The sequence below is a fragment of the Prorops nasuta genome, unplaced genomic scaffold, assembly GCF_024137725.1.
Source record: "Prorops nasuta isolate Cenicafe-Biocafe unplaced genomic scaffold, Cenicafe_Pnas_1.2 PNAS00005, whole genome shotgun sequence".
Lineage (NCBI taxonomy): Eukaryota > Metazoa > Arthropoda > Insecta > Hymenoptera > Bethylidae > Prorops > Prorops nasuta.
In genome coordinates, this window is record NW_027116802.1 from 6,214,951 (window position 1) to 6,239,860 (window position 24,910).

Here is a 24,910-nt window from a genome sequence, read left to right on the forward strand (position 1 = left end):
TTGCGCCGTTAGTTATTTTAAAGCGTAGTTTTAATTTTGGAGGTGGCGCGAAAACTCCACGATAAATCTGAAGTGCTTTGAAAAATAATGCCAGCTAGGCCAGTGGGGTTCTCCAAATTACACGCCCGTGCAATGATAGATGTTTCAAATTCTCGCCATTTCAATGAATATTCCATGTATATGGTATATATTTATATATGTAATGCATATAGTATATATTTTCGTTCAATGAGATTCCACGGTAGAGATTCTCGCGTTCCAATTCTCCTTCCCCAATGTAATTTGAGAACTGTCGAGTACCAAGCGCAGTGTCGCAGGACGAAGGGGATGGAGTGGGGGGAACTCTCGAATCGATGTAAGTGCCGATTCGAGGAACTGACTGGAGATTACTAAAAACCATTAGCTTCAGTTAAGATTTCCAAGCGAAATTCAGGCACAATCTGATCTTACTGGAATATGGCGATAATTCGACGAAATTCTCCCCTCTACTAATTAATATCATCGCGCCAGCGAAATTTCACTTATTTAGAAAATACTTTTATCGGCCATTCTCCGCGTGTTTCCAATTTTCAACGATGACACAGCATTTGACTAAAAACTTTAATCTTCCAACGTGGAGGATTTATGGACTAATTAATTGTCCTCGTATAGATGCTTATCCGACTTGAAAAATTGTGTAAAGTGACTGATTACAGTAGCAAGAGGACTATTATAAAGATAGAATTGTTCTGGACAAGAAGCTCGTGAAAGAAACGACATTTATCAGAAAGGAGATAAACGTATTTTTCGGCTACACTTACTGGCATCAATTAAATGTTTTCATGGTTATAACGATAGAACGAAAAACTGGAGAAATAAGATTTTTTGCATTACTTATATCCAAGTATGGGAGGAAAAATATTTTCGACAGTGTTAAAAACTTTTTAGTTTACTAAAGGTGGTAATTATTTTTTCGATTTATTTGACTAATTTTTGGTTATAACATTTTCCACGTTCAAATCTGCTTAGGAACAATGGTTGATTTTTTTTAATTGTCTCTGGGGAATCGAGTTTTAAAATTTTTACAATCAATATACACATGGTATGGCCGTGCAAAAGCTCCACTCCACTCCACTCGTAATTGCGCACGCGAGATGGTCGAGGCTGAGAGAAACAAATTTCAGTATTTTTGCATAGCAGAGAGCTATATACGCTCTCCTCTCCTAATATCACCCGTTTATTATCCTTACGGTTTTTCTTATTTCCTTGCTTAACGCTTAATGGCTACACGCATAATAAAACAACTAATCAGCCCCCTATACTCGGCTACAAAATGCAGTTTTCCTCTATCTCTCATAATACAGCGTAAAAAAAACACGAAAAGAGAACTAGGAAGAAAATATTGATTTTTTGTTTGTTTAATATTTTGGCATTTTGAAGAGTCTTGAATTATTCAAACTCGAAGGATGCTTTTAAAAGTTTGATTCGCGTTGAGGTCGAGCAGGAGGTTGAAACGAACAACTTTTGGTCTGCTGGATTCTCATTGGATTTTTACAGATTTTGTGCTTAATTATCTCGATAAAAGGGAGAGACCTTGGAAATTCTGTAGGCCTGGAAACTTTGTTCACGTTTCGAGGAAAGTTTGTAAGCCCTACGATTGGAAGCCGGTTAGGGGAAACGTCCCTTAATGGCATGCACTTAACTCTTGTCGTTTCAGCGATGTATACCGTGCTAAGGTAATTGAGTTTACGAATAAATTAGTTTATAGTCCCCACAGGAGAATGTTGCTGATTGTTTAAGCCGCTTCAATTGGATGTTCGATTTCACCCAGGATTTCATACCAAAGTCTAATTAGGAAAAATCTTCACGTACCTTTCCCATTTCAAGACTCATCTATTTTTTAGCTGCAAAAACCAACCGAAGATAATTAAAAGGAGTCTCAGTCGATACTTCGAATGCCTGACTTGTCCCTCACCTTAACTACTCAGAATCTCGCATTTTTCTAATCTGCATTTCATATAGGAGAACCGATACTCCTCTACCTCCCTACTATGTAACGTTTCCTCTCTTTTACCTTTTTTCTAGCATCTTCTAAAATAAACATTCGAGGAACATTTCGAGTCTCTCGAGGTCTTCAAGACTCAACTTTATTTCCTTTTTAATTACCCCCTCTTTCCTTTTACTCTCCTCCTTATAAATTTTCGTTCCAGACCGAAGGAAGTTTATCCATTTTATTGCTTCCTCGTTTACTCAACGATCCTCTATTTATCTTACGCACCTTTATCTAATGGTATTAATTTTTTCTGCAGTTTCACAAAAATTTAGATAAAGGTAAGTATTTTCTGGAGAAGTTATATTGCACTGGTCTTCCATTGTTTTATTGCCCAGAAATCCTCAGCTGAACTGATAGATCGAAAGGAGAGATGGATCTTGAAGGTGCTCACCTGCACGTTAGAGATACAGGTGCTTCGTAGCGTATAGCACTTTACTGCGAAGAATGAGAAAAATGTTCTCCAGCTGGATGCACTTTGCACGGATCGGCATTGCAGTTTCCCGTGCATAAGCAAAGAGCCAACGCGTTTGGCTGTTCGCACACCTAGAGAGAAACGGTGTGTTTCGGCACGCGACGCGACCCACTACCCCATTTTCAAACCATCCCACCCCTTCAATCCCTCTTTCCTCGCAAAGCCACCCTTTTCTCCGATTAAACTGCGCATTTTAGCTTCGAATTACGCAGAGATTTTCCCCCTGAAAGCAGCTTCATCCCTAAAATAGCCAATCTACTACTTCTGGAACCTTTTACCTCCACCGTATTACCAGCTTACACGACATTTCCAAAACCCTATCAATTTCTCATTTAAACCAATGCCCGGAAAAACTTCCACTCGGTAAGAATTCTTCATAATTTCAATTATTTCAACTCGTCCTAGGGTTTTCATTAGTTTCGTTAATTTATCAACTCCACTTCCACTTCGCTTTATTCATTGTTCGTTGATTCCTGCACTTAAATTTCATCCCTTTCAGGTTGGGCTTATTTTCCCTGAAAATCTGTACATTTGTCTTTGTTATAGTTACGTTAAAAAATAAGGAGATCGAGTAAATAGAAAACTTGGTAGATTTTCCATTTCATAGTGCAGTTGAAGACCGACGGAATCTCGGTTATGTCGTGGAAATCATCGATTTATTCAGAATTGTTATTCTCGTGACAATTTTTCATGAAATTTGTGAAGATATTTTGGAGGTGGCTGCTGTGGGTATTTGTGTAGTAGGAAGAAGAGGAGGAAGAAGCTAGGCGATATGGAAGCTAGGATACGCTCGGGTGGATAACCCCCTGGCTAGTCGACCCAGTGGCCCCTTTTCCATCCTTCTTTCATCCGCAAACTATTTCTTTTGGTTTGCTGGCTCGAGGTATGTGCCAGCCACTGCGATGGCTGTTCCCCCTCCTATCCAGGCAGATTCCGCAACACATATCCAGCAGCATTCTCTCTCAATCCGCACCCTTCGGCTCTTTGCTCGACTGCCAAATAAGCCACTTTGCTTACCTCCAAGCAAATTTTGACGATTGCTCCAAATCGATCCTCCCCTTGTTTATCATCCATGCTCGAAAATCCCCTGCACAAAATCCCACTTTTCAACACTTATCATTCACACGAGACCCAGTTGGGTCGAGATTCTCCACGATTTTCCATTTGGTTTTTTATGAAATCGAATATCCGCCGTCTTATCACTTGAGATTCTTACCGAACTTGGAGGAAACTTTAGCAGATCCCTCGGGAGATTCCTCGGATACCTGAACTTCTCCGGGACTTTCTTTATAACCAGGTTTAATCTTGGGTTTTGGTTTATTAACGCAAAGCCGGACTCGCGCGTCTCTCTACTTCTCCCTAATAGATATTAATAGACAGCGTGTGTCAGGTTTTCTCATGCAGCGTAGGAAAATTTGATTTTCTCTATTTCTTCATTTTTTGTTTTCATCATCTTCTTTTTACGAAGGAAATTGGCGAATAGCGGCGCTTTATTCGTCACGAGACGGACGTAAAATGGCAAGGCTAGTGGTGGAGAGCGCAAATGGGGACGCAACACGACGCGAATAGTAATAAATTTCAACGTCGGAAGCTTCCTGCCACCTGGTCTTGAACGCTCGCATTATGCTTAAACGCCCACTATGAATTCGTGTCAAATCTCTGACGAAACATGCCATTGAAAAACAACCTTATTAACCGGATATACAGACACACAGGTGAAATTGCTTTTTACATTGCCCAATTATATTCTCTAATGGCATCCAATTAGAACTTTCCTGTGTAAAGGTCTACGCTCGGTGATTAACTTAATTAACACCCCATGGAAAACTTTCTCCAAGGTCTGACGTTTGATATTAGGAAAATATATCAAATTCTTTCGCGTAAATCTCGACGTGCTTGAAATGCATGCAACGATATAAAATAGACATTATCATCTGTCTGGGCAGTTTATGTAGGAGCCATCATTTGACTCATTGGCTTTTCTGGATCGACAGGTTGTTTATTTGATTGTCAGATTTATTTTGCTCGACTGTATATTCGCTCAACAGGTCGCGGGCCAACAGAATTCTTCGGGTATGGGCACGCTTGACAGGTCAGACATTTGTGCAGCAGCATTGCATATATAGTATAGCTATATATAAAATCATTTTCATCACCGATTATTTTATTCGCTGTTGATGGATAAGTTGAATTTTTCTCCACTATCCCCACGGATGCTTTATGATATGACGTCGGTAAATCTACACACGCATTCCTCGCGCTCCTTATTTTTTCATCAGGAAACTATGATATGACTACCGTTAAAATTATACTTTTCTTCCTTATTATTTTGTTTTTTTTTTCACTATCGCAAAAAACTCTCTTTACAAGGTCGAATAAATTACGAAGCGACCGTCTCGTTATAAATCATATAGTTTTGGCCGCGGTACAATCGCTGTAAATCCATGTAATGTTTGTATTTTTGTAATTGAATGTATTAGCGACGTGTCGGATGGCAGCATTGAATAAAGGAAAACGCGTTATTGCCTGTAACGTCGGGACTAATGGTGCCGCCAGGTCCTATTTAACTGATGCATTGAAAAGCAGGTAAATTGATCCCAGGGGATGCAAAGATTTCACGAGATCCCAGTGTATATATATATATATATATGTCGTAAATGCAATTATCCTTATAACGCTACCATCATTATAGCGTAATTGTATCGAGCCGAGACTCCGATCTATTTAGCCAAATATAGTTGAATAATAGAGGCGTGCTGATCAAAATCGAGATTTTACCAACTCAACTTTTTTATATCTGTGATTCTACGACGATCTGAAACGGATTGAATTTACTGCGATTATCGCTCGTTGCGTAATTCCTTGCGTGACTCTTTATTAGAAATGATTAAGTTATAAGTGTTATCGTGCTAATAGCGAACCAGTTATGGTACATTGATCCATCTTGTTTAAACACACGCGTTAAAAGGAAATAATTTGCAAGTCAAAGGTGAATGAAAGACACAATTTTGCAGTGAGACTCGTGACTTGTGTTTATAGCTTCGTTATGTACCTTCTAATTAAGCGTTTTACGCTAAACGCGGAGGTCTCTCTTTTAAATTTTCACCATTCTTTCCCTCTATCCCTCTTTAGATTTCCGTTTAAATTTTCAACTCAATTCTTCACCTTCCATGTAATCTCGGTTTGCGAGGGTTGAATTTGATTTTTCACCACCTATCCGACATTCAGAACGAATACGACCCGGTCGATAAATTTCAGAGGCAGGAAATTAGACGCCTCGAAAAAAGAACGGGAAAAAAGTCTGATTAAGCAAAACTAGATGTAAAATTAGGTGATTTTTCTCTTCTATTCAAAAAGCCCATTTTCCAGCCCTATATATATATATATAGCTTAATCAAAAAAAGTTTTGCGAATCGATCAGAACTTTATGCCCCATATTTGAACTATTTTTGGATTCTCGTGCAGTTATTTATAAGAACATGTGTTTAGTATAGATATAGCAACACTTATAGCACCATAAGAGATAAAAGAGAAAAATTAATTTTCAAGAATTTCGATACTCACGTCGCCTTTCTCTGGGATATATTTCGCGAGGACTCCCCAAAGGACGCCGAAGCCAATGCCACCAAAAATTGCGATTGGTCCCTGAAGAATTTGATACCAGAGGGCATCGTGAGAGAACATAATGCTTTTAAGAATTCCAAATCCAGCAACAGATGCAGCATCGTCGATTCCAGCTATCGCAATAATTAGCGTCGGGATACCCTGAAAATAGACAAGAAAAAAATATGGAATTATCAGGCGACTATTTATTGCTTCATTATAATGGAAATAAAAGGTGTACGACTCGATCTCATTTATTTTGGTAAAATTTCGAGCATCATTAGACATTTATGGGTATATCGAGTGATTGGGATTTGAAGGGGAAAATTGGAGTTAATTGAGGATGTTGGGAGAAATGTTTGACGCTTGATGGTAGAGTAGGAGCAGGTGGATTTAGCATGGTGAAAGAAAATGGTTGAAAAGGAGCCGCAAAAGGAAGTCAGAGCTCTATCGAGTTGAAGAGCAGTGTAAGGCTCTCGAGCACGATCCCTTTGAGCCCGGGGATGCTAGCTGGCTCGTCCAAGAATTGCACATCGGTGAAAGTCGCGAACGTCCAGGACGTTTTACTCGATTCCCGCGATCCTTGACAAAGCATTTCTTTACCCCTCTTAACTCCGTTAAAGCTCCTTTTCTTTTCCTTCCCTCGCATTTCTTCTTACCTCCTTTCCGCACGACAAGCAAAGTGCTTCCTAAAACTTGTTATCATAATACAACACTCGAATCTTACCCTTTCACCGAACGTCGTCGCTCGATATTGCACACTCCCTTCGACCGATGCGCTCCCGTCCCCAACGAATCAAAAAAACATCTTGTAAAATAACGACTCGACGGTATTGTCAAGTTGGCCGAAACTTTGGCACTGGCTACAGCGGCAGAATCCTGGACCCTTTTTGTCAGCAGAAAAAATTGCTGAAAAATTGGCAGGGGAGTATTGAAAAATGGACGAAGGAATAGATGCTCCGGTGGAATAAAAAAAAAAACTCGATCAATATTCCATGGAAAAAAAAAATTGTCGAGAATTCTGGGCACTGCGTTTTCGCCAGATGGCAAGTTAAAGAGATTATCAACGAAGAATCGGATTTCCCGATGAAAATCTATGAAAGGATCCGTGATTGGGGGGGGGGGGGGGGGTTTGGGAGAAGGAATGTGCATAGCATATTTGGCGAGACGTGTCAACTTTACCAAAATTTTCCTTCCAGAGAAAATTGCTTATTTAAGGGCTCCATTTTGCAGTGGCAGATTAGATTTTACGTCGGGGTTTACGTACTCATATTTACGTAGTAGTGCCAGAGCTTTATAGTATTTCTTTTCCTGGGAGAGACGAATCTCGTATTCTTTATATGGGAGGAAATATCATGGGTAAAATATTTTCGCTTGGCTAGGTGGGAAAGCTACTTTTTTAAAGGTAGTTTTCCGTCTTAGCTGACGAAATGTTTGTCATGTTGCGCGAATTACTGGCAGTCCAACGTCCGTACTTTCGCAAGCTCCGTAAAGGTACAGACGCGCATATAATTCACCGTAGACCGTGTAGACCACGAGAAGAAGTCGCAGCTGCTCTTATTTCCCTCACCTCGCAATGCACTTCAGCATGCACAGTGCAATAAACCACTCGCATTGGCTGCCACTTTTTTATCTCCCTCTAACTCGCTATATTGAAATACCAAAGGCTTAAAATATACTTTGACCCCGGGATTTATCGTGCAAAAAATCTTCTCGTATATCTCCCCACTCCTTTCGATAAAACTTTCTAATGGTTTTCGGTGGAAAATTGAGAGCGATGGAAAGTTTTGATCTTTCGGCATTTTCCTGGGGATAAAAATTTCAATTGAAAATGGAGCGTAGAGGGATCGAGGGATGAGATTTAAAGGGCTTGCCTGTGTAATATAATTAGAGGGTGTTATATATGGCTTACCTTGGCGACTCCATAGCCCTTTTCCCTCAGTCTGAAGAGACACGGTACCACTACGGCAGGGGAGACTGCTGCTATGACGCTTCCTAGTAGAAATCCCCATAACCACGGCAGGTCCAGAAGCAGGTTCGTTAGCCCAGCGACCACAACAGTTTCAACGCACCAGGGAATTAAGCCTATTTTCGGTACAGTCAACTGCAGTCGCTTCAAGGCATTGGGGTCGAGGTCCAGTCCTGCTCTCGTCAGAATAATTACGAGAGCGATTTTCCTGAAACGATATTGTTCATTAAGCTATCGTATCAACCTCTGCTCCCTTGTCTCCTAATTCCCATAATACCATAACTACGTGACACGTTCGAATAATTTAACATTTTAATCATGCCCTATCAGGCAGTTTATTCAGTGACTTTATCTAGCGTGAGTCGATCGAAAGACAATTTGGCCACCACAACGCATACATCGTTAGCCCTTTATAAAATTGTTGTAGTATAGAAAACCGAAATATTACGATCTCTGGTCTTTTGTGTCTTACAATTCCTTTAATAATGTAGCTATGCTCAACACGTTTGAATAATTTGTTAAGGTTTAAATACAATAGCATTGCTAAGCATTTTCATAAAAATATTCCAGAGTATATAAATCGTGCAATAATTCCATTATAACCCACGTACCCCTCTCTACAAAATTGTTGCGTTACAAGAACGAAACTGTATTCTTCGTTAAGCCATATCCTTACAATCTCTGGTCCCTCGTCCCCTAATTCGTATAATACCATACGCAGTGACACGCTGGAATGATTTAAATTTTTAATCCAACAGTGTCGAACATAATTTTTCGAAAAACCTTCCAACGTGCGTAAGTCGGAGGAGAATTTGTTCAAAAGACATAGAATCCTCCATATAAATTGTTGAATAGTATATAGCGTTTTAAAATTCTTGCCTTTGTCTCGCTAGTCGGTTGTCTCCGAAGAGACTCGGGTAAACTCGACCAGGAAACTCGTAATAGGATAAGTTTCGTAACGTGTGCCTCCTAAACCGGTTTTCAAAGTTTAAGACCCGGTCGGCTTTAACGGTCCTACGACTCGAATTTTCATCTCGAGCCACCTTGGCTACTTTCCGTATACGAGATGCGCCAAGTTTCCCCCCGAGTGAAAAGCTGGAACGACGGATTTCTGCAAATCGACGACGCAGAATCCAGAAGGATCTTAGTGCGCGTGGACCTTACCGATCGTTCTTTCTTCTCTCTTCACGCGGACCAAACGAATTTCTTCTCCTTTGCCTCGAGACTCTGCAGCCAGCAGCATTGAATTTCAGAATTGAAATACGCTACGGCGTTCAATACAGTTTGCTATCCAGTCAAAATTATACGAAAACGTCGGAGTATTGGATTCATGACATCCTGGGTAATAGTCGAGGATTTACATTATTCGCCGAGTCAACCTACTTTCACCAATTTATTCATAAGGAATGAAAATAACGAATACTCTTTTAACAAGATTCATCCCCCTGTACCACCTCCCCCCCCCCCCCCCCCTCCCCTGCCCACGTCCTTTTATACAGCAGTATTTTACTCGATATAAAATACTGTGACACCAAAGTGCTCGGTCGAATTTGTCAAGATCGGTTCGATCGTTGAACCGGAGATTTTTTCCACGTGATATTCCGTACTTATATATACGGAAAGTCCTATATACTGCAGGATGGATTTTTCGTCTCCCCTGGGAACGAACGAGATGGCGATAATCTGCAACTGCAAAGTCGCATTCGAAATGTTTGCCAAGTGAAGTTACGCGCGAGCGTCTACGCAATTACCGAGCGCAAAGCTAAAGTTCCGAAGTAAAGGTTTAATCCGGTATCTCGTGATTCTGGGATATCGGTTTTCTCGTCAAGATAAGAATCAAATCCGACGTAGCGCAGCTACTTTTCCCCGTGTTCCGATATCTTATCGCGGTGTATTGTGACCGAATCTCTCGTATATCGATCATCCGTATAGCACTTATTGGAGCGCAGGGGCGAGAAGGATTTAACTAAAAGGGTAAGTCCCCTTAATCACGATTCGATTCAAAACTGAGAGACCGATAATCCAATTTCCCGCAAAAGATCAATCCAAGCCCCACCGATTACTTAATCAGATTCCCCCCGTGCTCGTTATTTTCTCACCTTTCCAAGAAGCAGAAGTATAAGAATAAAGGGATCCGAGCGGTAGATACATAGTTCTTTTAAGTGGAAAAAGAAAACTTGACCCAATTCTTTCGTTTTGTGCAAATACACAAAGAGACTTATCAAATAATTCGTCTCTTCTCCTATATTCCATTCGTTGAAGGCGTTACTACGAAATCTCCCAGGAAACTTTTCGCCAGCTATATATACTATACATATATAGATAGTAAGAGAAGGATAAATTGAAATTAGCAATTCCCGTGAAATGGAAATTTTTCCTAGAGCAAACCATACGGTTCTGCATGGAAAGATGGGTAGGCAGCAGGGCGTAGCACGGTTGACTTTGACGATTAAAGTGTGATCGATCGAATTTCGAGTGGAATTTGATAAAAGTGTCGCGACACTTGACTGGCGACACGGGAGTATGCGTAAGATGCGTCTCAGTCGGAGTTGGTCGGATATTAACGTTGCGTCATGCAGTGTCGCAAACTCGCAAGCGTCTCCCCCCTCCCCCAACCCACACTCTACACTTTCCACTCCCCAGCCACCTTAATTGATGGAAGCGACGATGCCACGGAATGTTTCGTCTGACACGCCGGAGTGTTAATACTTTGACACCCGAGCTGCCACTGTAAAAACTTTTTAATGTAAAATTACGCAGGAAACAAAGGGTTACTTTTCGACCTTCTATTCGTTCGCTAGATTTTCTAATGAGAGCAACTTCCGCAATTATACACCACGCAAACGTAATAATTAATTTATTTTCTATATATTTACTATTAGGTTATATAGTATAATAATTCGTTAAATTTCATGGTAATTTTACCAAGTATACTTTGCACTATCATAATATTTTCTTAAAATTACACGAATTTCATCGTTGCAATTATTGAGCAAAACTTACCATTACTATACTTTTAATTTTACTCAAATTTTCAGTGTGCACGCTAATGTTTGTTTATTCTGCCATTTAGAACAATCGCGTAGATTATATAATTTTTACGCAAACCTCGCGTCTCTTTTTTCAATTTAATTCAACTATTTACTTTTATTTCGGTAAAGCGTTAAATTTTCGCTCTCAACTTCCTCTCGTCACCGTTAACATCTTGCATTACCGCGAAAGCTTCCTCGCTTAAATATAATTCCATCATTTTCTGGATTCGCAAGTTAAAATTTGCGATAAAATTATAAGAAATTATATAATTTCGGAGCGATACAAGAGCCAATAACGAAGGATTCCAAAACATGATTTATAATTTATTAACGTAACGTTATTCGAGTTGAATAATAATTAATAACAGCGAGCTCGGTGGGAGGGGTGGAGTTGGTGTCGAAGTTTGGGAGTATTCGTTGGGAATTTATTAGCTGGAAAATTGATTGCACGAGTGGAAAAGATGAACGCATAAATCGCGATGAGCCATTGAAATGCCGCGCGTGTTGGTATAGAAAGTTTAATATAGGGAATCCTCTGATTATCAAGGGAGTGAATTTCATCGTGGAGATTGCGAAAGTATTCTTAAAAGGAGCCGCGCGATATTGCAGAGAAATACGTGAGTGCTCGGTGTGATTGGTCCGAAAACTATCTCGGGGTATGGGTGTAACGGAGGTGGATGGGAGATCGGGAAGCGTTTCGCGTCCTTTCAATAATTGTTACCTCTCCCCCCTCCCCCTTCGGCATGCTTTCGGTGCAATCAGGAACGGGCGAGTTCGCTACCGGCGACGATGAAAGGAAACTTATAAGCGACTCTCTCGCTGCTCCAACTCCCAATACGCGCACTTCCCATTTATTTTGTTTATCGAGCAACTTCAAATCCCCCTTGGACTATTTTTGTTCCGGTTCGAGAGCCTTTGACCGGCAGAGAAGATCGGAAACTTCCTTTGTGAAACTGTTACGTTCATGTACAAGGTGTAACAAGGACCCTAAGCGTAATTCGAAGGATTCGCAAGGAACGTAATTTTACAAAGATTTTTGCATCAATAAACCTACACAACAGATCGAAAACGTTTGCTATTCGATGTAGCCGTACACTAATAATTGACTCCTGATATTTTCATTTTATTTACATATATATAGTTGGCTGAACTTTAAATTCACTATTTTAGCAAAACTTCTAATTCGACCATCTTTATAATCAAATAAAACTGTATATGAAAGCTCCGAACAAACCTGCATTACGCGTATAATTTTGAAAAATCTGCATGGAGAGAACTCTCATATTTCATAAGAGAGCGAAAATTCGGTCACGTCGAAAGATGGATATTTCATTGGGCGTTACTGATGGGAAGTTTTCAAGTGCATCGCACGGCGCTCTTGGGTTTATCCAGCGCTTCGCGAGAGAAGAAGCTCGTTAGAGGCTGGCGTCGTTCATAGGATTTTCCGGCTGATTTAGCAGCGTTGGAAAAGCAACCGCACCCATTGAGGAGAGCAGGGCGCAAGGGAAGGGAAGAGGTGGGGGGGGGTGATGTGATAGGTAGAGGGTGAGTGGAAAGAGTAAAAGAGGGAATGCAAAGATGGATTGAGAAATTGAGAAATATGGAGAGAAATGGGAAAGTAATAAGAAAAAGGGGGAGGACTTGAGAGAAAAAGTGGGAGGGAGGGAGGGAGCGAGAGAGAGAGAGAGAGAGCAATGAAGCAAGCAGTAGAGAGCAGCAATAGCAACGAAGCTATTCGAGCTGCTCTGACTCGAGCGATGACAAACACGGAAAATCGATTGAGGTGCCCGCGCTGTACTCAGCCTCCGAGTTTTGGAGCTTGCAAGCTTCGGAACTTCGGATGTTCGGATCTTCGAGCTCGCTCAAGCAGGAGCGTACGACGTATCATCTCACTCGTGTGCACCAATACACCAAGACCCTCCTAGCTGCACAAGCACCTAGCTACTACCTGCTTGCTACATTATGACAAAATTTCTTCTATCAATACACAATTTGTCGGTTAAGCGAACTGGATCGAATTTTCCCCATCCCCTCCCTTTATCTCTACTATACAATGACTAATGAGATTACCGATCACTGAAAAAATCTTATTACTGTCCAATAAAACGCCTCTTAGTCGAGTGTTCGCGCTGGAGTGAAAAAAAATGAAAAACTTGATTTATTAATAGGGGAGTGAGTCGCAAGAATTTACGATGAAAGGGTTCGAAGAGTCAAGTGAGGTGCGCGCTGAGCTCGGGGATTTCTATATGCTTGGAGAGTGTTGGACGTCGATGTGTGAACTCGACACGCGAGCCTCTACACATGTGTGTATCAATCGGCCTAACATCTCTAACCCAGAAACGGTAGAAGCTCCGAGATTTCTGGCATACCGTTGCGACTTTGGAGCACGAGATTCGCGCAAGATCCACTTATTCTCATCGCAACTGACCCCACTTGCTCCCATTCTTCCAGCAATGCAACGTCCACGAAAATATATTATGCCTCCACCACTCGTGTAACCCCGCAACCCCCCTCTCCTCCTTCCACACCGCAAGTCCTTCCCAAACTCCACATTTTCAACCCGTTACACAATTTCTTTTTCGACTTATTTCACTCCGCAAATTGCTTTTGTCATTCGTTATCCAGCGAATATTTTTTATCGCATTGCTAATTTTTCTTTCATAAATGCTTATCGCGTTTCTTTCAGCAATTCCACGCTTCTTCAGTTTTTTTAAAGATAAGAAATGTTCTCAGTCAATACATATATATACTGTATATACGATCGCGGAGCTTCTTGTAATCCAGAGAGAGAGAGAGAGAGAGAGAGAGAGAGAGAGAGAGAGAGATACAGAAGCGGACAGTTTAAAGTAATATCGAAACTATTATGCTCCGGGCATCCCCCACAAGAGCTCGCTGGATCTAATAAAACCGGAACAAGCGCAGCGGTAGCTGGAGTCCTTGCAGTTTTCCCCGAGTGTTACGCCACTGCAATGAACCAATTACCTATTTTCTTCACCGTCCATTTCCAACTTGTGCGAAACTACCAGCCGCTAATCTGAATTCAACCCAACGCAAAAGTCGTTCTTCACTACTGCAGTCATCAATATTTCCATTAAATTCCCACTATTAATCTCCCATTCCAAGCATTTATCTTTTTTTATACTCTCGCCAAAACTGGGGCTTTCCTCCTTTCATCCCTCCGAATCCTAACATGATCAAAATTTCTACAGCTAATTTACGTGAAAAAAGAAACTCTCGTTACTTGAAATTATTGTTATTATTCCAAATATAATGCTGTAAATCTCACACTTAATACTAATCCTGTGGTTATTATCAAATTGCGTTTTAAGTGATTTTCGATTGGCTTGTTGGAAGTTTAATTTAGTACAGATAACCCGAGAAGGCTCACGACTGGCTTACGCTAGATTTTCCGAGATAGCGAAGGTCCATTGATTTATTAAGGAGTTTCGGTGCAGTCCCTTGAAAAGCTTACACCATATTGTGTTTTTTTTCCTTTATACATTATTATGTTTATAATCACCTGAATAAATTTGAAGTCGGTTTACCACATACTTTTGCGTGAATAAATTATTGAAGTTGAGAGTTTTTACATGGGAGTAAATGGCACTTGCTAGATTTGATTGAATCACACTACACAAAATGCTTGCACGTTGAGAAAAAAAATATGTCTTTATTCTTGATTTATTTGGGGTTATTCTGTGCAAAATTCAATGTTTTTCACCACATTGTTTGGGAGATTTTTCACAAAATACGTGTGCGGATTGCACTTTTTGGGATAACTGGCAGCCATTAAGGAGCAGTGCGGCAACGTTGCACTTCAGCAAGCTTGGCGCGACTTTTTGAACCGAGGAGTAAGGAAAAAGAAAGGGGGTAATAGAATATACAGTAAATAATAAATTTGTATTTGATTAAATAATGAGCGATAAATAAAATTAAATAATCATCTATTATTCATGCTTCAACCGTTTTTTAACACAAAACAATATAAAATTTCTTATAATTTAAAATCCAACATGCGTAAAATAAATTATTAAAAAATAACTTAAGTGCTTATTTCTCAGCACATTTTGATGCTTCAGAATTAATATTTTCTTTAGTGCTTACACTCAGATGTCTCAAAATTATTTCCATCACTTTTTTGGTCTTGATCACAGACGGTTTACCATTAACTTTTTGCTGTAATAATTCTATAGTCTTCTCTGGTCCCTCTTGAGTGAACTTCCTAATAAGAATATCGTAGCTAATGCCTGCACCAGCCATTCGTCTTCTTATAGGAAGTGATACGCCACTTTTCAGAGGATTTAAAGTTCCTAAAAGACCCTGACTTAACTCCAGAGATAATTGAGCTTGTAAAAACTCATCAAAACTCTTTTGACTATTTTCTAGCTCGTCTATAGTGAAATGATGTTGACATATTAACTCCAATAAGTACACGTCATAATAGGCATCATGGGCGTTACTTATCGGTATAGAAATGTCTTCAGCTAGTGCTGTCAAAGTACATTGTCCTTTGCCATTACGTTCAGGAAATTTTTTCCGAATTAATGGTAGCGTGTCAACGAAGCCAATGACTACTTTGCGAAATTGATCGACGAGAGATGCATTCCGAATGGCTTTTATTAGTCTCGGTGCATCAAATGCACAATTATGCGCGACTAGAAGGCATGGTTTGTTGAAGTCGTTCAAGAATTTAAAAAATTTTTCCAATACCAATACAAGCGGCGATGATGACACTAAACGACCACGATAGTAAAGCTGATTACCTATGCTGCTCAAACCATTTACCTCTGTCACCTGTGGTCTTATAGTCTTTCCAGGCTTGATGTACTCATTGAATTTGGTGTTTCCATACTTCGCTGCGATTTGCAGCAAATCGCACGTCATCTGAAATCCGCTTGTCTCCAAATCAAAAATAACAATTCCAACGGTGTGATTTAATGCATCTGCTATTGTCCACTTAAATGCAATAGCATGGAGAGGATCAAAGTTATTCTTATTAGGCTCTTGTGGTGCTAACAATCCCATGTTTCTTTCGTAAGTTTCACTTTCCGTCGCCTCTCTTCTATTACGCAATTGAGATCGTATTTTTTTCAAACGACGACGATTTCGTTTGAAATCTTGTGTTCGAGCAACAGAACGTCTCTTGTCTACAAGTTTTTTGTTCTTTTCAATAAAACGTACTAACTGTGTGCCTGACTTTATCTTGAGATGATGTAGTGTTTGGGAGATGTAAAGATCACCTTCATTTTTTTGACCAACTGAGCAAGCATATCGAAAGTCTGACGATTCACTAAGACTCAAGCATGATGCTTTCGGACATTTTCTGGCCATTGTGGAGTTCAAGCTTTCGTTGGCTTGAGTTGATGCACCAACAGCATATGCATCCGAGTTTGCTGCTAATCTATTAAATTGTGTTTTCAAAGCCTCAAATAAGACTTGGTTTTGAAAGCCACCTGGTACAGTTTTGTGATCATACGTCTTTGGATTTTTAACAAATCCACACCACTCACCACAGTTATCATGGTGATTAAATGCATGATGTGGAATGTTTGACACAGCAGCAGCCAGAGCTGAACTGTTATTTTGGTTTTGAGCAACGGCGTAACCAAAATTCTTGTGGAAGTAATTGATGGCTTCAACTGTCAGCTCGTGATCTGGGTCTTGAAGAGAATTTTTTATTTTCCATAACATGTTTTTAACGCCTTTAGACGTGTGATTTTTATCGGCTACTTTTAATATCGTATGATCTGCAGCCTTTCTTACAGCAGATATACTGGACGAGTCGTTGTCACCGACAAAAACGCCGAGTTCAATCTTTTCTTCATTGAATATAGTGCTTTCAGTAACCAGGCGCACAGCCGCATGAGATTCCATGGCTTTTGCACTCCCATAGAAGTTTAATCGGCAGTCGTGGTCATCTTTTGGGTGACCTACGTCACACATACGACACTTTCTATTCTGTGTTACATAGTCTAAAACGAGTCCACTCTGCGAACCGATTAATGCGGAATAACCATTTAGGCTATCGTAGGTATATCCCGTGCCTCGTCCACTGTAGCCCATGTCATAGCTACCCATGACTCTTATGGTATCCTTTTCGGTGATCTCGGAACCTTCAGTCTTTGTTGGAATAAAAAAATTCTCTGGTGCATCGGGACTGTTCAAGTTTAAAAAAGAAATACATAAAATTAACACATGCATCATCAGAAGGCTAAATAATTTGAAGTATACAATGCATATTAATTCATGCTCAACTGATTATTTTTATTTTGTGTTTGTACAAAAATACCTGAGGAAGCCAAACATTAAAAATTTTTACCAGCTTATTTTTGTGTAATATACAAAATTAAAAAAATATATACAATTTATTAATGCGACCGAAGCTATACTTACAATAGTTTCGATAAATTATCAAGGTTCTTAACGGTTAGATCTCTTTCTAACTTAGTAGCTTTTCTACAGCTATCTTTCGCTATTTTTTCAACCGCGATGCCTACTTCTCTCTCACGTCGTTTGAATGTCTTTGATGTTGGAACTGGTAAATTACACACGCTGAATAATTTTTCAACTTGGGTATGCCCCAACCCTGCATGAAGAGCACCTATTGAAAAAAAATGATGAAACTTAAAAAATGCTGAGCTAATGACAAACAACAATAAGGTTAAATCATTACACAACTTTGACTTACCTAAAAGTACTTGCGAATTTATATCGGGGATGCTTCCGTTCTTTCCTGGATTTTTGTGAGTTCGAGAAGTCTCGACGGTATTCAAGAACAGACATTCGTCACATCGTATTTTGAAGGCCGATGATAATCCAAGTTTCCGCTCACCTTCAGTTTTTGCTGGATCCAGAACACTTTTGCACATGGCACATCGCATATTTTGCTTAAATACTTCATAGTCAATTATACGATATCCAGTAACAGGACCATCACTTTCTTCATACTTGATGAGCTTATTCTCTTCTTCGTTGGGGTCATCCACACCATTAGGAGTTTTCTTTCTTTTTTTCCCTGCCTCGACCTGCTTCAATATTTTCTCATAAACTTTTTGAGAGACAAATCGTCCTTTGTACCTTTTCTTCACACTCTCCATTCTTTCTTGATAATTTTTTCTCTTCACTATTATTTTCACATAAACGTACTAACCTTTGAGGTTATATTCGAAGTAGGAGCTAAGCGAGCAGCGAACCGCACAAGCAGTGTCGCCAATCTCAAATAACATAATGTTGTTTGAATACAACGTTGCCACGTTTTTTGAAATAATTATTAAAATTCATAGTGCAGTTTACATTAAAAAATAAATATTATTTAATATTCAGAGGAGCGAAAAATAGTTATGTAAACGTCATACTGATAAATTACACGGCATAAACATGATTTTAATTTTTAAAAATTCAGTGTTTATAAGTTGGCGTATTGCTTCAACACAATAGATTTCCCCCCCAGATCACCCCTAAAGATAAGGTGTACCGAAACTCCTTAAGAGTTCCTGGTCTATTCTCTGCGTTAACCGCATGAAGGTGGATAAAGGGGGGGGGGGGGGGGGGGAAGAGAGTGTGTAAGAAGTAGAGAGGGCAAAAGATTGAGGATGAGGAAGATAGAGACAGAGAATAGAGTATAGGGGGGCAGTGCCCATTATACGAGCTATAATGCGTTAGCAACATTACATAATATACACTGTCCGACTTTACACAACTTAGTCTACGGCTCACGCACGTTTGGTTCCACAAACACACGTACACACGCCCATGGGTCTGCCACTGTAGACCTTCGACCATGCACGCGCCTCTACATAAGTATATTCCAACATATAATAATGTATAGTATACACACACACATCGCAGACGCTATTGCAGATTCGTGCAAACGATAAGTGCAGACATTCGCAAACCTAACCGAGCTGTATATAGTTGAACACTACGGTTCACACTGGTTCACTCGGATGATTGCAAAGCCTGACCACCCCCCCCCCTTCCTCTTGTAACGTATACGTGACCAGCAGCCACGATACCTTTATATTTATCATTGCAATCGATCTGTGACAATGACTTCAATTCCACCAAAACTCCTCCTTTGCAACGAAAATCCAGTTCGTCTCGATTCAAACCCGATCATTTACCAACAAAATCAACGCTCGAAAATCATATCTCCATGTTTGATTTTACACCCGACAAATTCCGTCTCGAGTTGCAAGGCTAATGTTAAACGTGCATATATAATAATGATTAAAAAGTGACGAAAAAAAAGCGAAAAAAAGAAAAAAACAGAGGGGAACGCTCCTCGCAATTATGACGCTAAGTTGAAGTTACCTCCATTTAAAAAGGCGCGTTTGGCGCAGCGTATAAATTTCTATTTCGCTTAACGAGCAAGCTGCGCGACACGCGGAAAACGCATTTATAAATGGTCGCGCGCGCGATGCAAAAACAATATGGAGCGACCAATCGTGGCTTTCCTACGCTCTCCTCTCTGTTTCCTCAATAAGGATTAATGCGAAACGAAGGACGAGTGGGTTTTGCACGTCGAGCAATTTTCAACCGTGTGTAGTTTTACTATATATATATATATATATAGGTATACGTTGCACCTATATCTCCACAATATTATACGTGTGTATATATATCCTTAAATAAAACGTTTAATTATTCTCGCTATTTCCAAATTACGAGTGAAAGAAAATTCGATTATCCTTCCGTCGCAATTGGAGCTAATTCCAGTTCACGTTTCGCTTTGGCAGAGACGCGCTCGCGTCCCACGCAATTTCGTCAAACGGAACAACGTCAATTCAGCGCAATCGTTTATTAGCTCGCCGCGGTGCGCGACAAGCTCGAAATCACGCGCAGTCGCTTATTCTTCGATTGGGTCCGAAGCTGCGAAAATATTTTATTGACGCGAATTCTCGCACTCGCGAATAGAGGATTAACCAATTGGGTCTATAGTAATTAAGATACTGATAAATAAAGGGAGTGTAGAAAAATTGGCAGGGCGTCTTTTTCCGATTGGTTTACAAGCTTCGTCGCTGGGATTGAAAGTGGAGCGTCGATTAAAGCTGGACTTGGTGCGTCATTAATTCCGGCCCTTTTCCGGTAGTTGACCGCTCGCCATTGGTGATTCGGTAGATTCGGGAAAGACGAGCGATCCGGTCGATTGATTCTAGAAGGAAGGAAGAAGCGAAACGGTTGCGCGCGGCCTTCTGGAGGGAGGAAGTTTAAACAGAGAAAAGCCATCGTTCGCATTTGGTTTCTGCCAAGCGTGCAATTCGGCCTGGGCACGGATTGACTCGCATTTACTGGCTGCATTGGAATTACGAGGCTGCGACCACAGTGGACCCGCATTTGAATGGAAGGACATCGGCCTGTTCTCTACCAAAAGCTTTCTCTCAGGCGACATACGTGTGTTCTCTCTCTCTCTCATACACAAAATATATCCTTGCCTCACCTCCCCCCTGCACGTTCGGTGAATTTTTCCCAATGCCTCTTACATAGACTCCATTTTCATCCGTCGTGTTCCACTTGACAGAGAATGCTTCCCTTTCTTATCGTCAAATAGCTAATTACACTATAAGAGAAATTATAACCAACAACCTTCTGTAAAAAGAATATATGGCGTTCGCAGAAACGTACAATATTTTATTTTTTAAAATCATCCATGTGAGGTAGAATTTTCTATCTCAAAGAATTAAAGGAACTCTACAGGAAAATCCAATTGACTTGTTTAACTCGATGGACGCTAAGCTGACAATTCAATGGGCGTACTATTTAAATTGCAGGAGAGTAGAGAGGATCTTAAATTCGAAATGGCGAGAAGGAGACAAAATTCCATGAGGGCAAATCGATTTGATCGGTATAATTCTGTGCGTTCATTCGTGATCGTTAGGTATATCGTCGCGTTAACCATAGAGCGTGTGCACCCCATTAAGTTCAGTCGTAAGTTATTAAGTGTCATTAAGCTACTGTATATACCTATCAGGATATAATCGTTGCTATAAATATTTCCATATCGATGATACACTCTTTAGCAATTTTCCATATCGTTATTGTTTTTATCCGAGGAAAGCAAAAAGTGCAATTCACGCGAAAGCTGATCGATAATGGAAGAGCGAGCTTGGAGCGCGAACCATTGCACGATTTAGCCATCCAGTTTTAACGCGTTCGAGTATTACTTTATTATTATTATATCCGCAATTCCATTCTCTGGTGAAGAAAGAAAAAACTTATCGTATTGCACGCATTCCACGACGTAATAAAAATCTACTTACGTCACGCTCTTAGCTCACCGCCATTCGATTCGTTTCTATTTGTCCCTTTGCCACAAACGGATCTCTTTCTACCAGAATCTCGATAAAAAAAAAGCACCAACAGATCGTACACGTTTAAATCTCATGAAATTTGTTATCCCCACAAAACGTGTTGCTTTGTACGTTGCAGCGAAAGTGGGTGTCTACTATATACATATAATATAGTATAGGAAACATATATATAGACACATAGAGAAAGAGATAGAAAAAGAGGACGTCGTAAAGTATCCTCTCACTTTTGCTTCGCGTAGCGTTCACCAAGCAATTTTTCAGTTTTATTCATAAAAGTCAGAATATTAAGGTCGTGTTTCTTGATTTGTGTTTTTGCATTTAGTTCGTGAAGATCCCAAAGAGAGGAGGGAAAATGGATAGTGGGCAAATGGGCTCGTAAATCGTGGTTGGAAGCTGCAGCGTTCGAAAGAGGGTAGGTTTAGGGGTGCCAGTCAACGAGGGAGGAAGAGAGAGAAAGAGGGATTGCCAAGTGAATAAAATGATGGAGTCTGATTAAATGTTGAGTATACCTCCTACTGGCGATTGGATTGTTAAACGTCATCCACTGGCCTATCAAACGATCTGCTTACGCTTACGGAATGCTTGTCGTAGGTCAAGCAATTCATATATATACCAGTATATGAATACACGTATGAAACGCATACACGTACGGGTACTCCTGAGCAAATAGTGCACCGACTGGCTTTATCCAGTATCAGCAACGCTGCATGAGCTTCCGGACGGCTTCCAACTAGCCGCAGACCCGATCGAAACTGCTTGTTGACTCGAAAATTTATCGTAAGCGCTCCGGGGCCGACTTGAAAGCGTCTCAGACAAAACTTAAACCATATAGACTCCCAAAGCCCCTTTCAAATTTCTAAAGGATCTCAATCGTAAATATATTAATATATATAAAAACATTGTATATACATACACTTGTATCTATATCTGCGCTCTTCTTTTTCCTTCGCCGCATCACATATTTTCACTCGAGTTTTGCTACAGAAAAGCACATTGCGAGTTTTCGAGAGTTGGCGCGAATGCAACGGAGGAAAAGTATCAATTCGTGCAGGAGGATCGATTGTTTATATACCAATAAGTATGAAAATTAGTTAGAGAGGAGAGTCAGTCAGTTGGAATGTGTTAAATGATACGTATATAGCAGCTGAGCGAGAAGCGAAATTCGATTCCGTTTACCGTATTCCATTTCCGTTGAAACGCACGTCGCTCTTTAACAAGCAAGAAATGATTTGATGCGAAGGAGGAAGAACAAAGGGAGAAGAGGGAGGGAGGCAAAAGTTGACGAGGAACGAGGAGAGAAGAGGCATCCAGGAACAGTCTATAAAATTCCTATAGTGGAGTACCCGGGAGACTCCCATCCTCGCTATTCTCCCGGATAACTTTACAAGCAGAATCTACGGCTATGGGACACGATTCGCACGAGTACCTTACCGATACACGTGCACGCCCACTGTTTTTGCTACCACGATTTTATTCCACCTTACCCTCTCCCCCCTTCTACCAGACACTCCAACTTCCCTTGCATCTTTAAAATATCGCTCGGATTCCATAAAAGCTCGCGCTATTTACCATTTCACCTTATGTCCCTGTCACATTACTTATTTCCTTTTCGCAAAATACTTCTAATATTATTCTAAACACGACACACTCCTCCCCCTCCCCCTCCACCTACCCGCATTTCCTTCCTTTATCGTACCTCATTTTACTTTCCACTCTCACCTTTCCATCGCCTCTTCTGAATACGTATCAAGATAGAAAACTGCTTAATGAAAAGCTAAACTTCATTCTCGGAGCAATTTTGTGCCACGAAATATCGTGGCCTGGAAACTTTGCCGGCAGAGAGTAATGAACAATAAATAATTCATTATATTTTTACATAATGCGAGTATATAGCCGTACAGTATCCTGTAATTTAGTAACGTACAAAGTTGGCAAGCCACTTAAATCTATTGTGTAACAACTTATTTATAGAACAGGATGATTTTTGCTTCAAAGCACGGTACAGCGCTTTACAATGAATCGAATATAAAGCGTTGAAAAATTGATTCTGCACAGTACGCACTTTTTCCCTCTGTTTCTTTATGCAGGGTTGATTAAATAAGTAAATAAGTTTATTACACAATATTCTTGATTTAATTTATCGCAGATCGCAATATCGCTTTGATAATCGAGCTGATTTTCAAGAGGCCATCGAGATTATGCCGATGAGATTAAATCCGAATTCCGAGGTTTCTGGATATTGTTCGACAATTGGACAATTAGACGGAACGAAGACGATCGCTTTTGATAAGGAAGATAAGATTTTTCATGAATACCCTGGTGAGACTAATGAGAAGATTATTCTCATCGATGCCGGCTTAGCAGCCGTAATATATCTGCCAGTTTACGTCACTGCTAACACGTGAATATGACGTATGCATTGGTCTGCGCTAAACTACTAGATACACCAGCATCAATGTCAGTAAATATAGCGGTCCAGCCAAATATGACGCGCGCTATGGCAACATTTGTTATTAAATAAAGCCTCGTCAATATATATCCAAGGCAGAATATACAATTTCGGGTAATTAATAATATTAATTTTCAGTACAGACGTGACTCTGTATTATTAAATTTTGTTTATACGCTTATGTATTCAGCAATTTAACGTTTCGATCATTCTTCATCTATTGCAACATGTATATACGAGAAAACTAAAAAGTATATGCTTCGTTTTTTCCGCAAGATTAATTATGAATTATCGTAAAGTTTTACGAAGAGTTTTACGTGTATGGATACTTAAATTCGGTCGTTAAACTTTGGTTCGCGGAAAACGTATGTCGACGTTACGAGGGTTAATCTGGGGTTTTAAGCGAATCGTCGGTATTGATCAGGATGAAAGAATCGGTTTATCTTGACAAAAACAATTATTAGAGCGTGATTCTGCTACTTTACACGCAATATAAATAATAATTTATCAAACCTCGAGCAAATGTAATGCTACAAAACAGATTAGCATCATTAGCACCGTAACGACGAGAAACGCAGGACGCGTGAAAAAACGATAGTGCACCTATTTCTAAAATTCAATGAGGGTTTCACTTGTTGCTTTATAGATCCTCCTCGGCAAATCCTCAAATTTTCTTCACCGACGAAATATTAATAACTATTATGTAATATAAATATATCCCACACAAAGCACCTTATTTGCTCAACAATTTCGTAATGACTTTAAGCGTTTGCAGCAAATAGACAAAATTAGTATACCAAAAAAGAACACAGTTGTAATCGTTTTTCATGTCGAGGTAACGTGGAAATATGAAAACGTTTGAGCTGTATTTATAAAAAGAAACAAAGTGTGTGTTGGAGGGAGAATGAGACCATACAAATCAGGAAATAGAAATTTTTTCAACCCAGTAATACGCGTGTGGGTGAGAATATTGGTCGAATGGAATGTGCGTGTGCTCGTATTTAACAAAAAGAGCAAGGGAAAAGGGAGAAAAAAGCATTGCG

At 40.0% G+C, this 24,910-nt stretch overlaps 3 protein-coding genes across 3 annotated transcripts in view; all 3 read right to left on the reverse strand.

Annotated features, from left to right (window-relative positions):
* Positions 1-24,910, reverse strand: part of LOC136773883 (neuroligin-1-like) — an 89,966-nt gene that overhangs the window by 10,403 nt on the left and 54,653 nt on the right. Inside the window, exons 8-9 of the mRNA XM_066727821.1 lie at positions 8,020-8,284; positions 6,069-6,269 (exon numbers count right to left, since the gene is read on the reverse strand). Of these exons, the coding sequence (XP_066583918.1) occupies positions 6,069-6,269; positions 8,020-8,284 (466 nt within the window). The remainder of the gene's footprint in view (positions 1-6,068; positions 6,270-8,019; positions 8,285-24,910) is intronic.
* LOC136773886 (uncharacterized) lies at positions 15,141-17,485 on the reverse strand. The gene has a single exon (XM_066727826.1). It carries the CDS (start codon positions 17,310-17,312, stop codon positions 15,159-15,161), a length of 2,154 nt encoding a protein of 717 aa, XP_066583923.1. The 5' UTR covers positions 17,313-17,485; the 3' UTR covers positions 15,141-15,158.
* On the reverse strand, positions 17,352-18,519 carry LOC136773887 (uncharacterized). The gene is made up of 2 exons (XM_066727827.1): positions 17,797-18,519; positions 17,352-17,709 (listed from the first exon to the last, which is right to left on the reverse strand). Exons 1-2 carry the CDS (start codon positions 18,203-18,205, stop codon positions 17,498-17,500), a joined length of 621 nt encoding a protein of 206 aa, XP_066583924.1. The 5' UTR covers positions 18,206-18,519; the 3' UTR covers positions 17,352-17,497.

Bases quoted from the DNA above. Each gene is read 5' to 3' on its own strand.
- LOC136773886 (XM_066727826.1), bottom strand. From the start codon at position 17,312: ATGATGCATGTGTTAATTTTATGTATTTCTTTTTTAAACTTGAACAGT.
- LOC136773887 (XM_066727827.1), bottom strand. From the start codon at position 18,205: ATGGAGAGTGTGAAGAAAAGGTACAAAGGACGATTTGTCTCTCAAAAA. The intron at 17,710-17,796 runs GTAAGTCAAAGT...TTTTTTCAATAG, and splicing joins AAATTCGCAAGTACTTTTAG to GTGCTCTTCATGCAGGGTTG.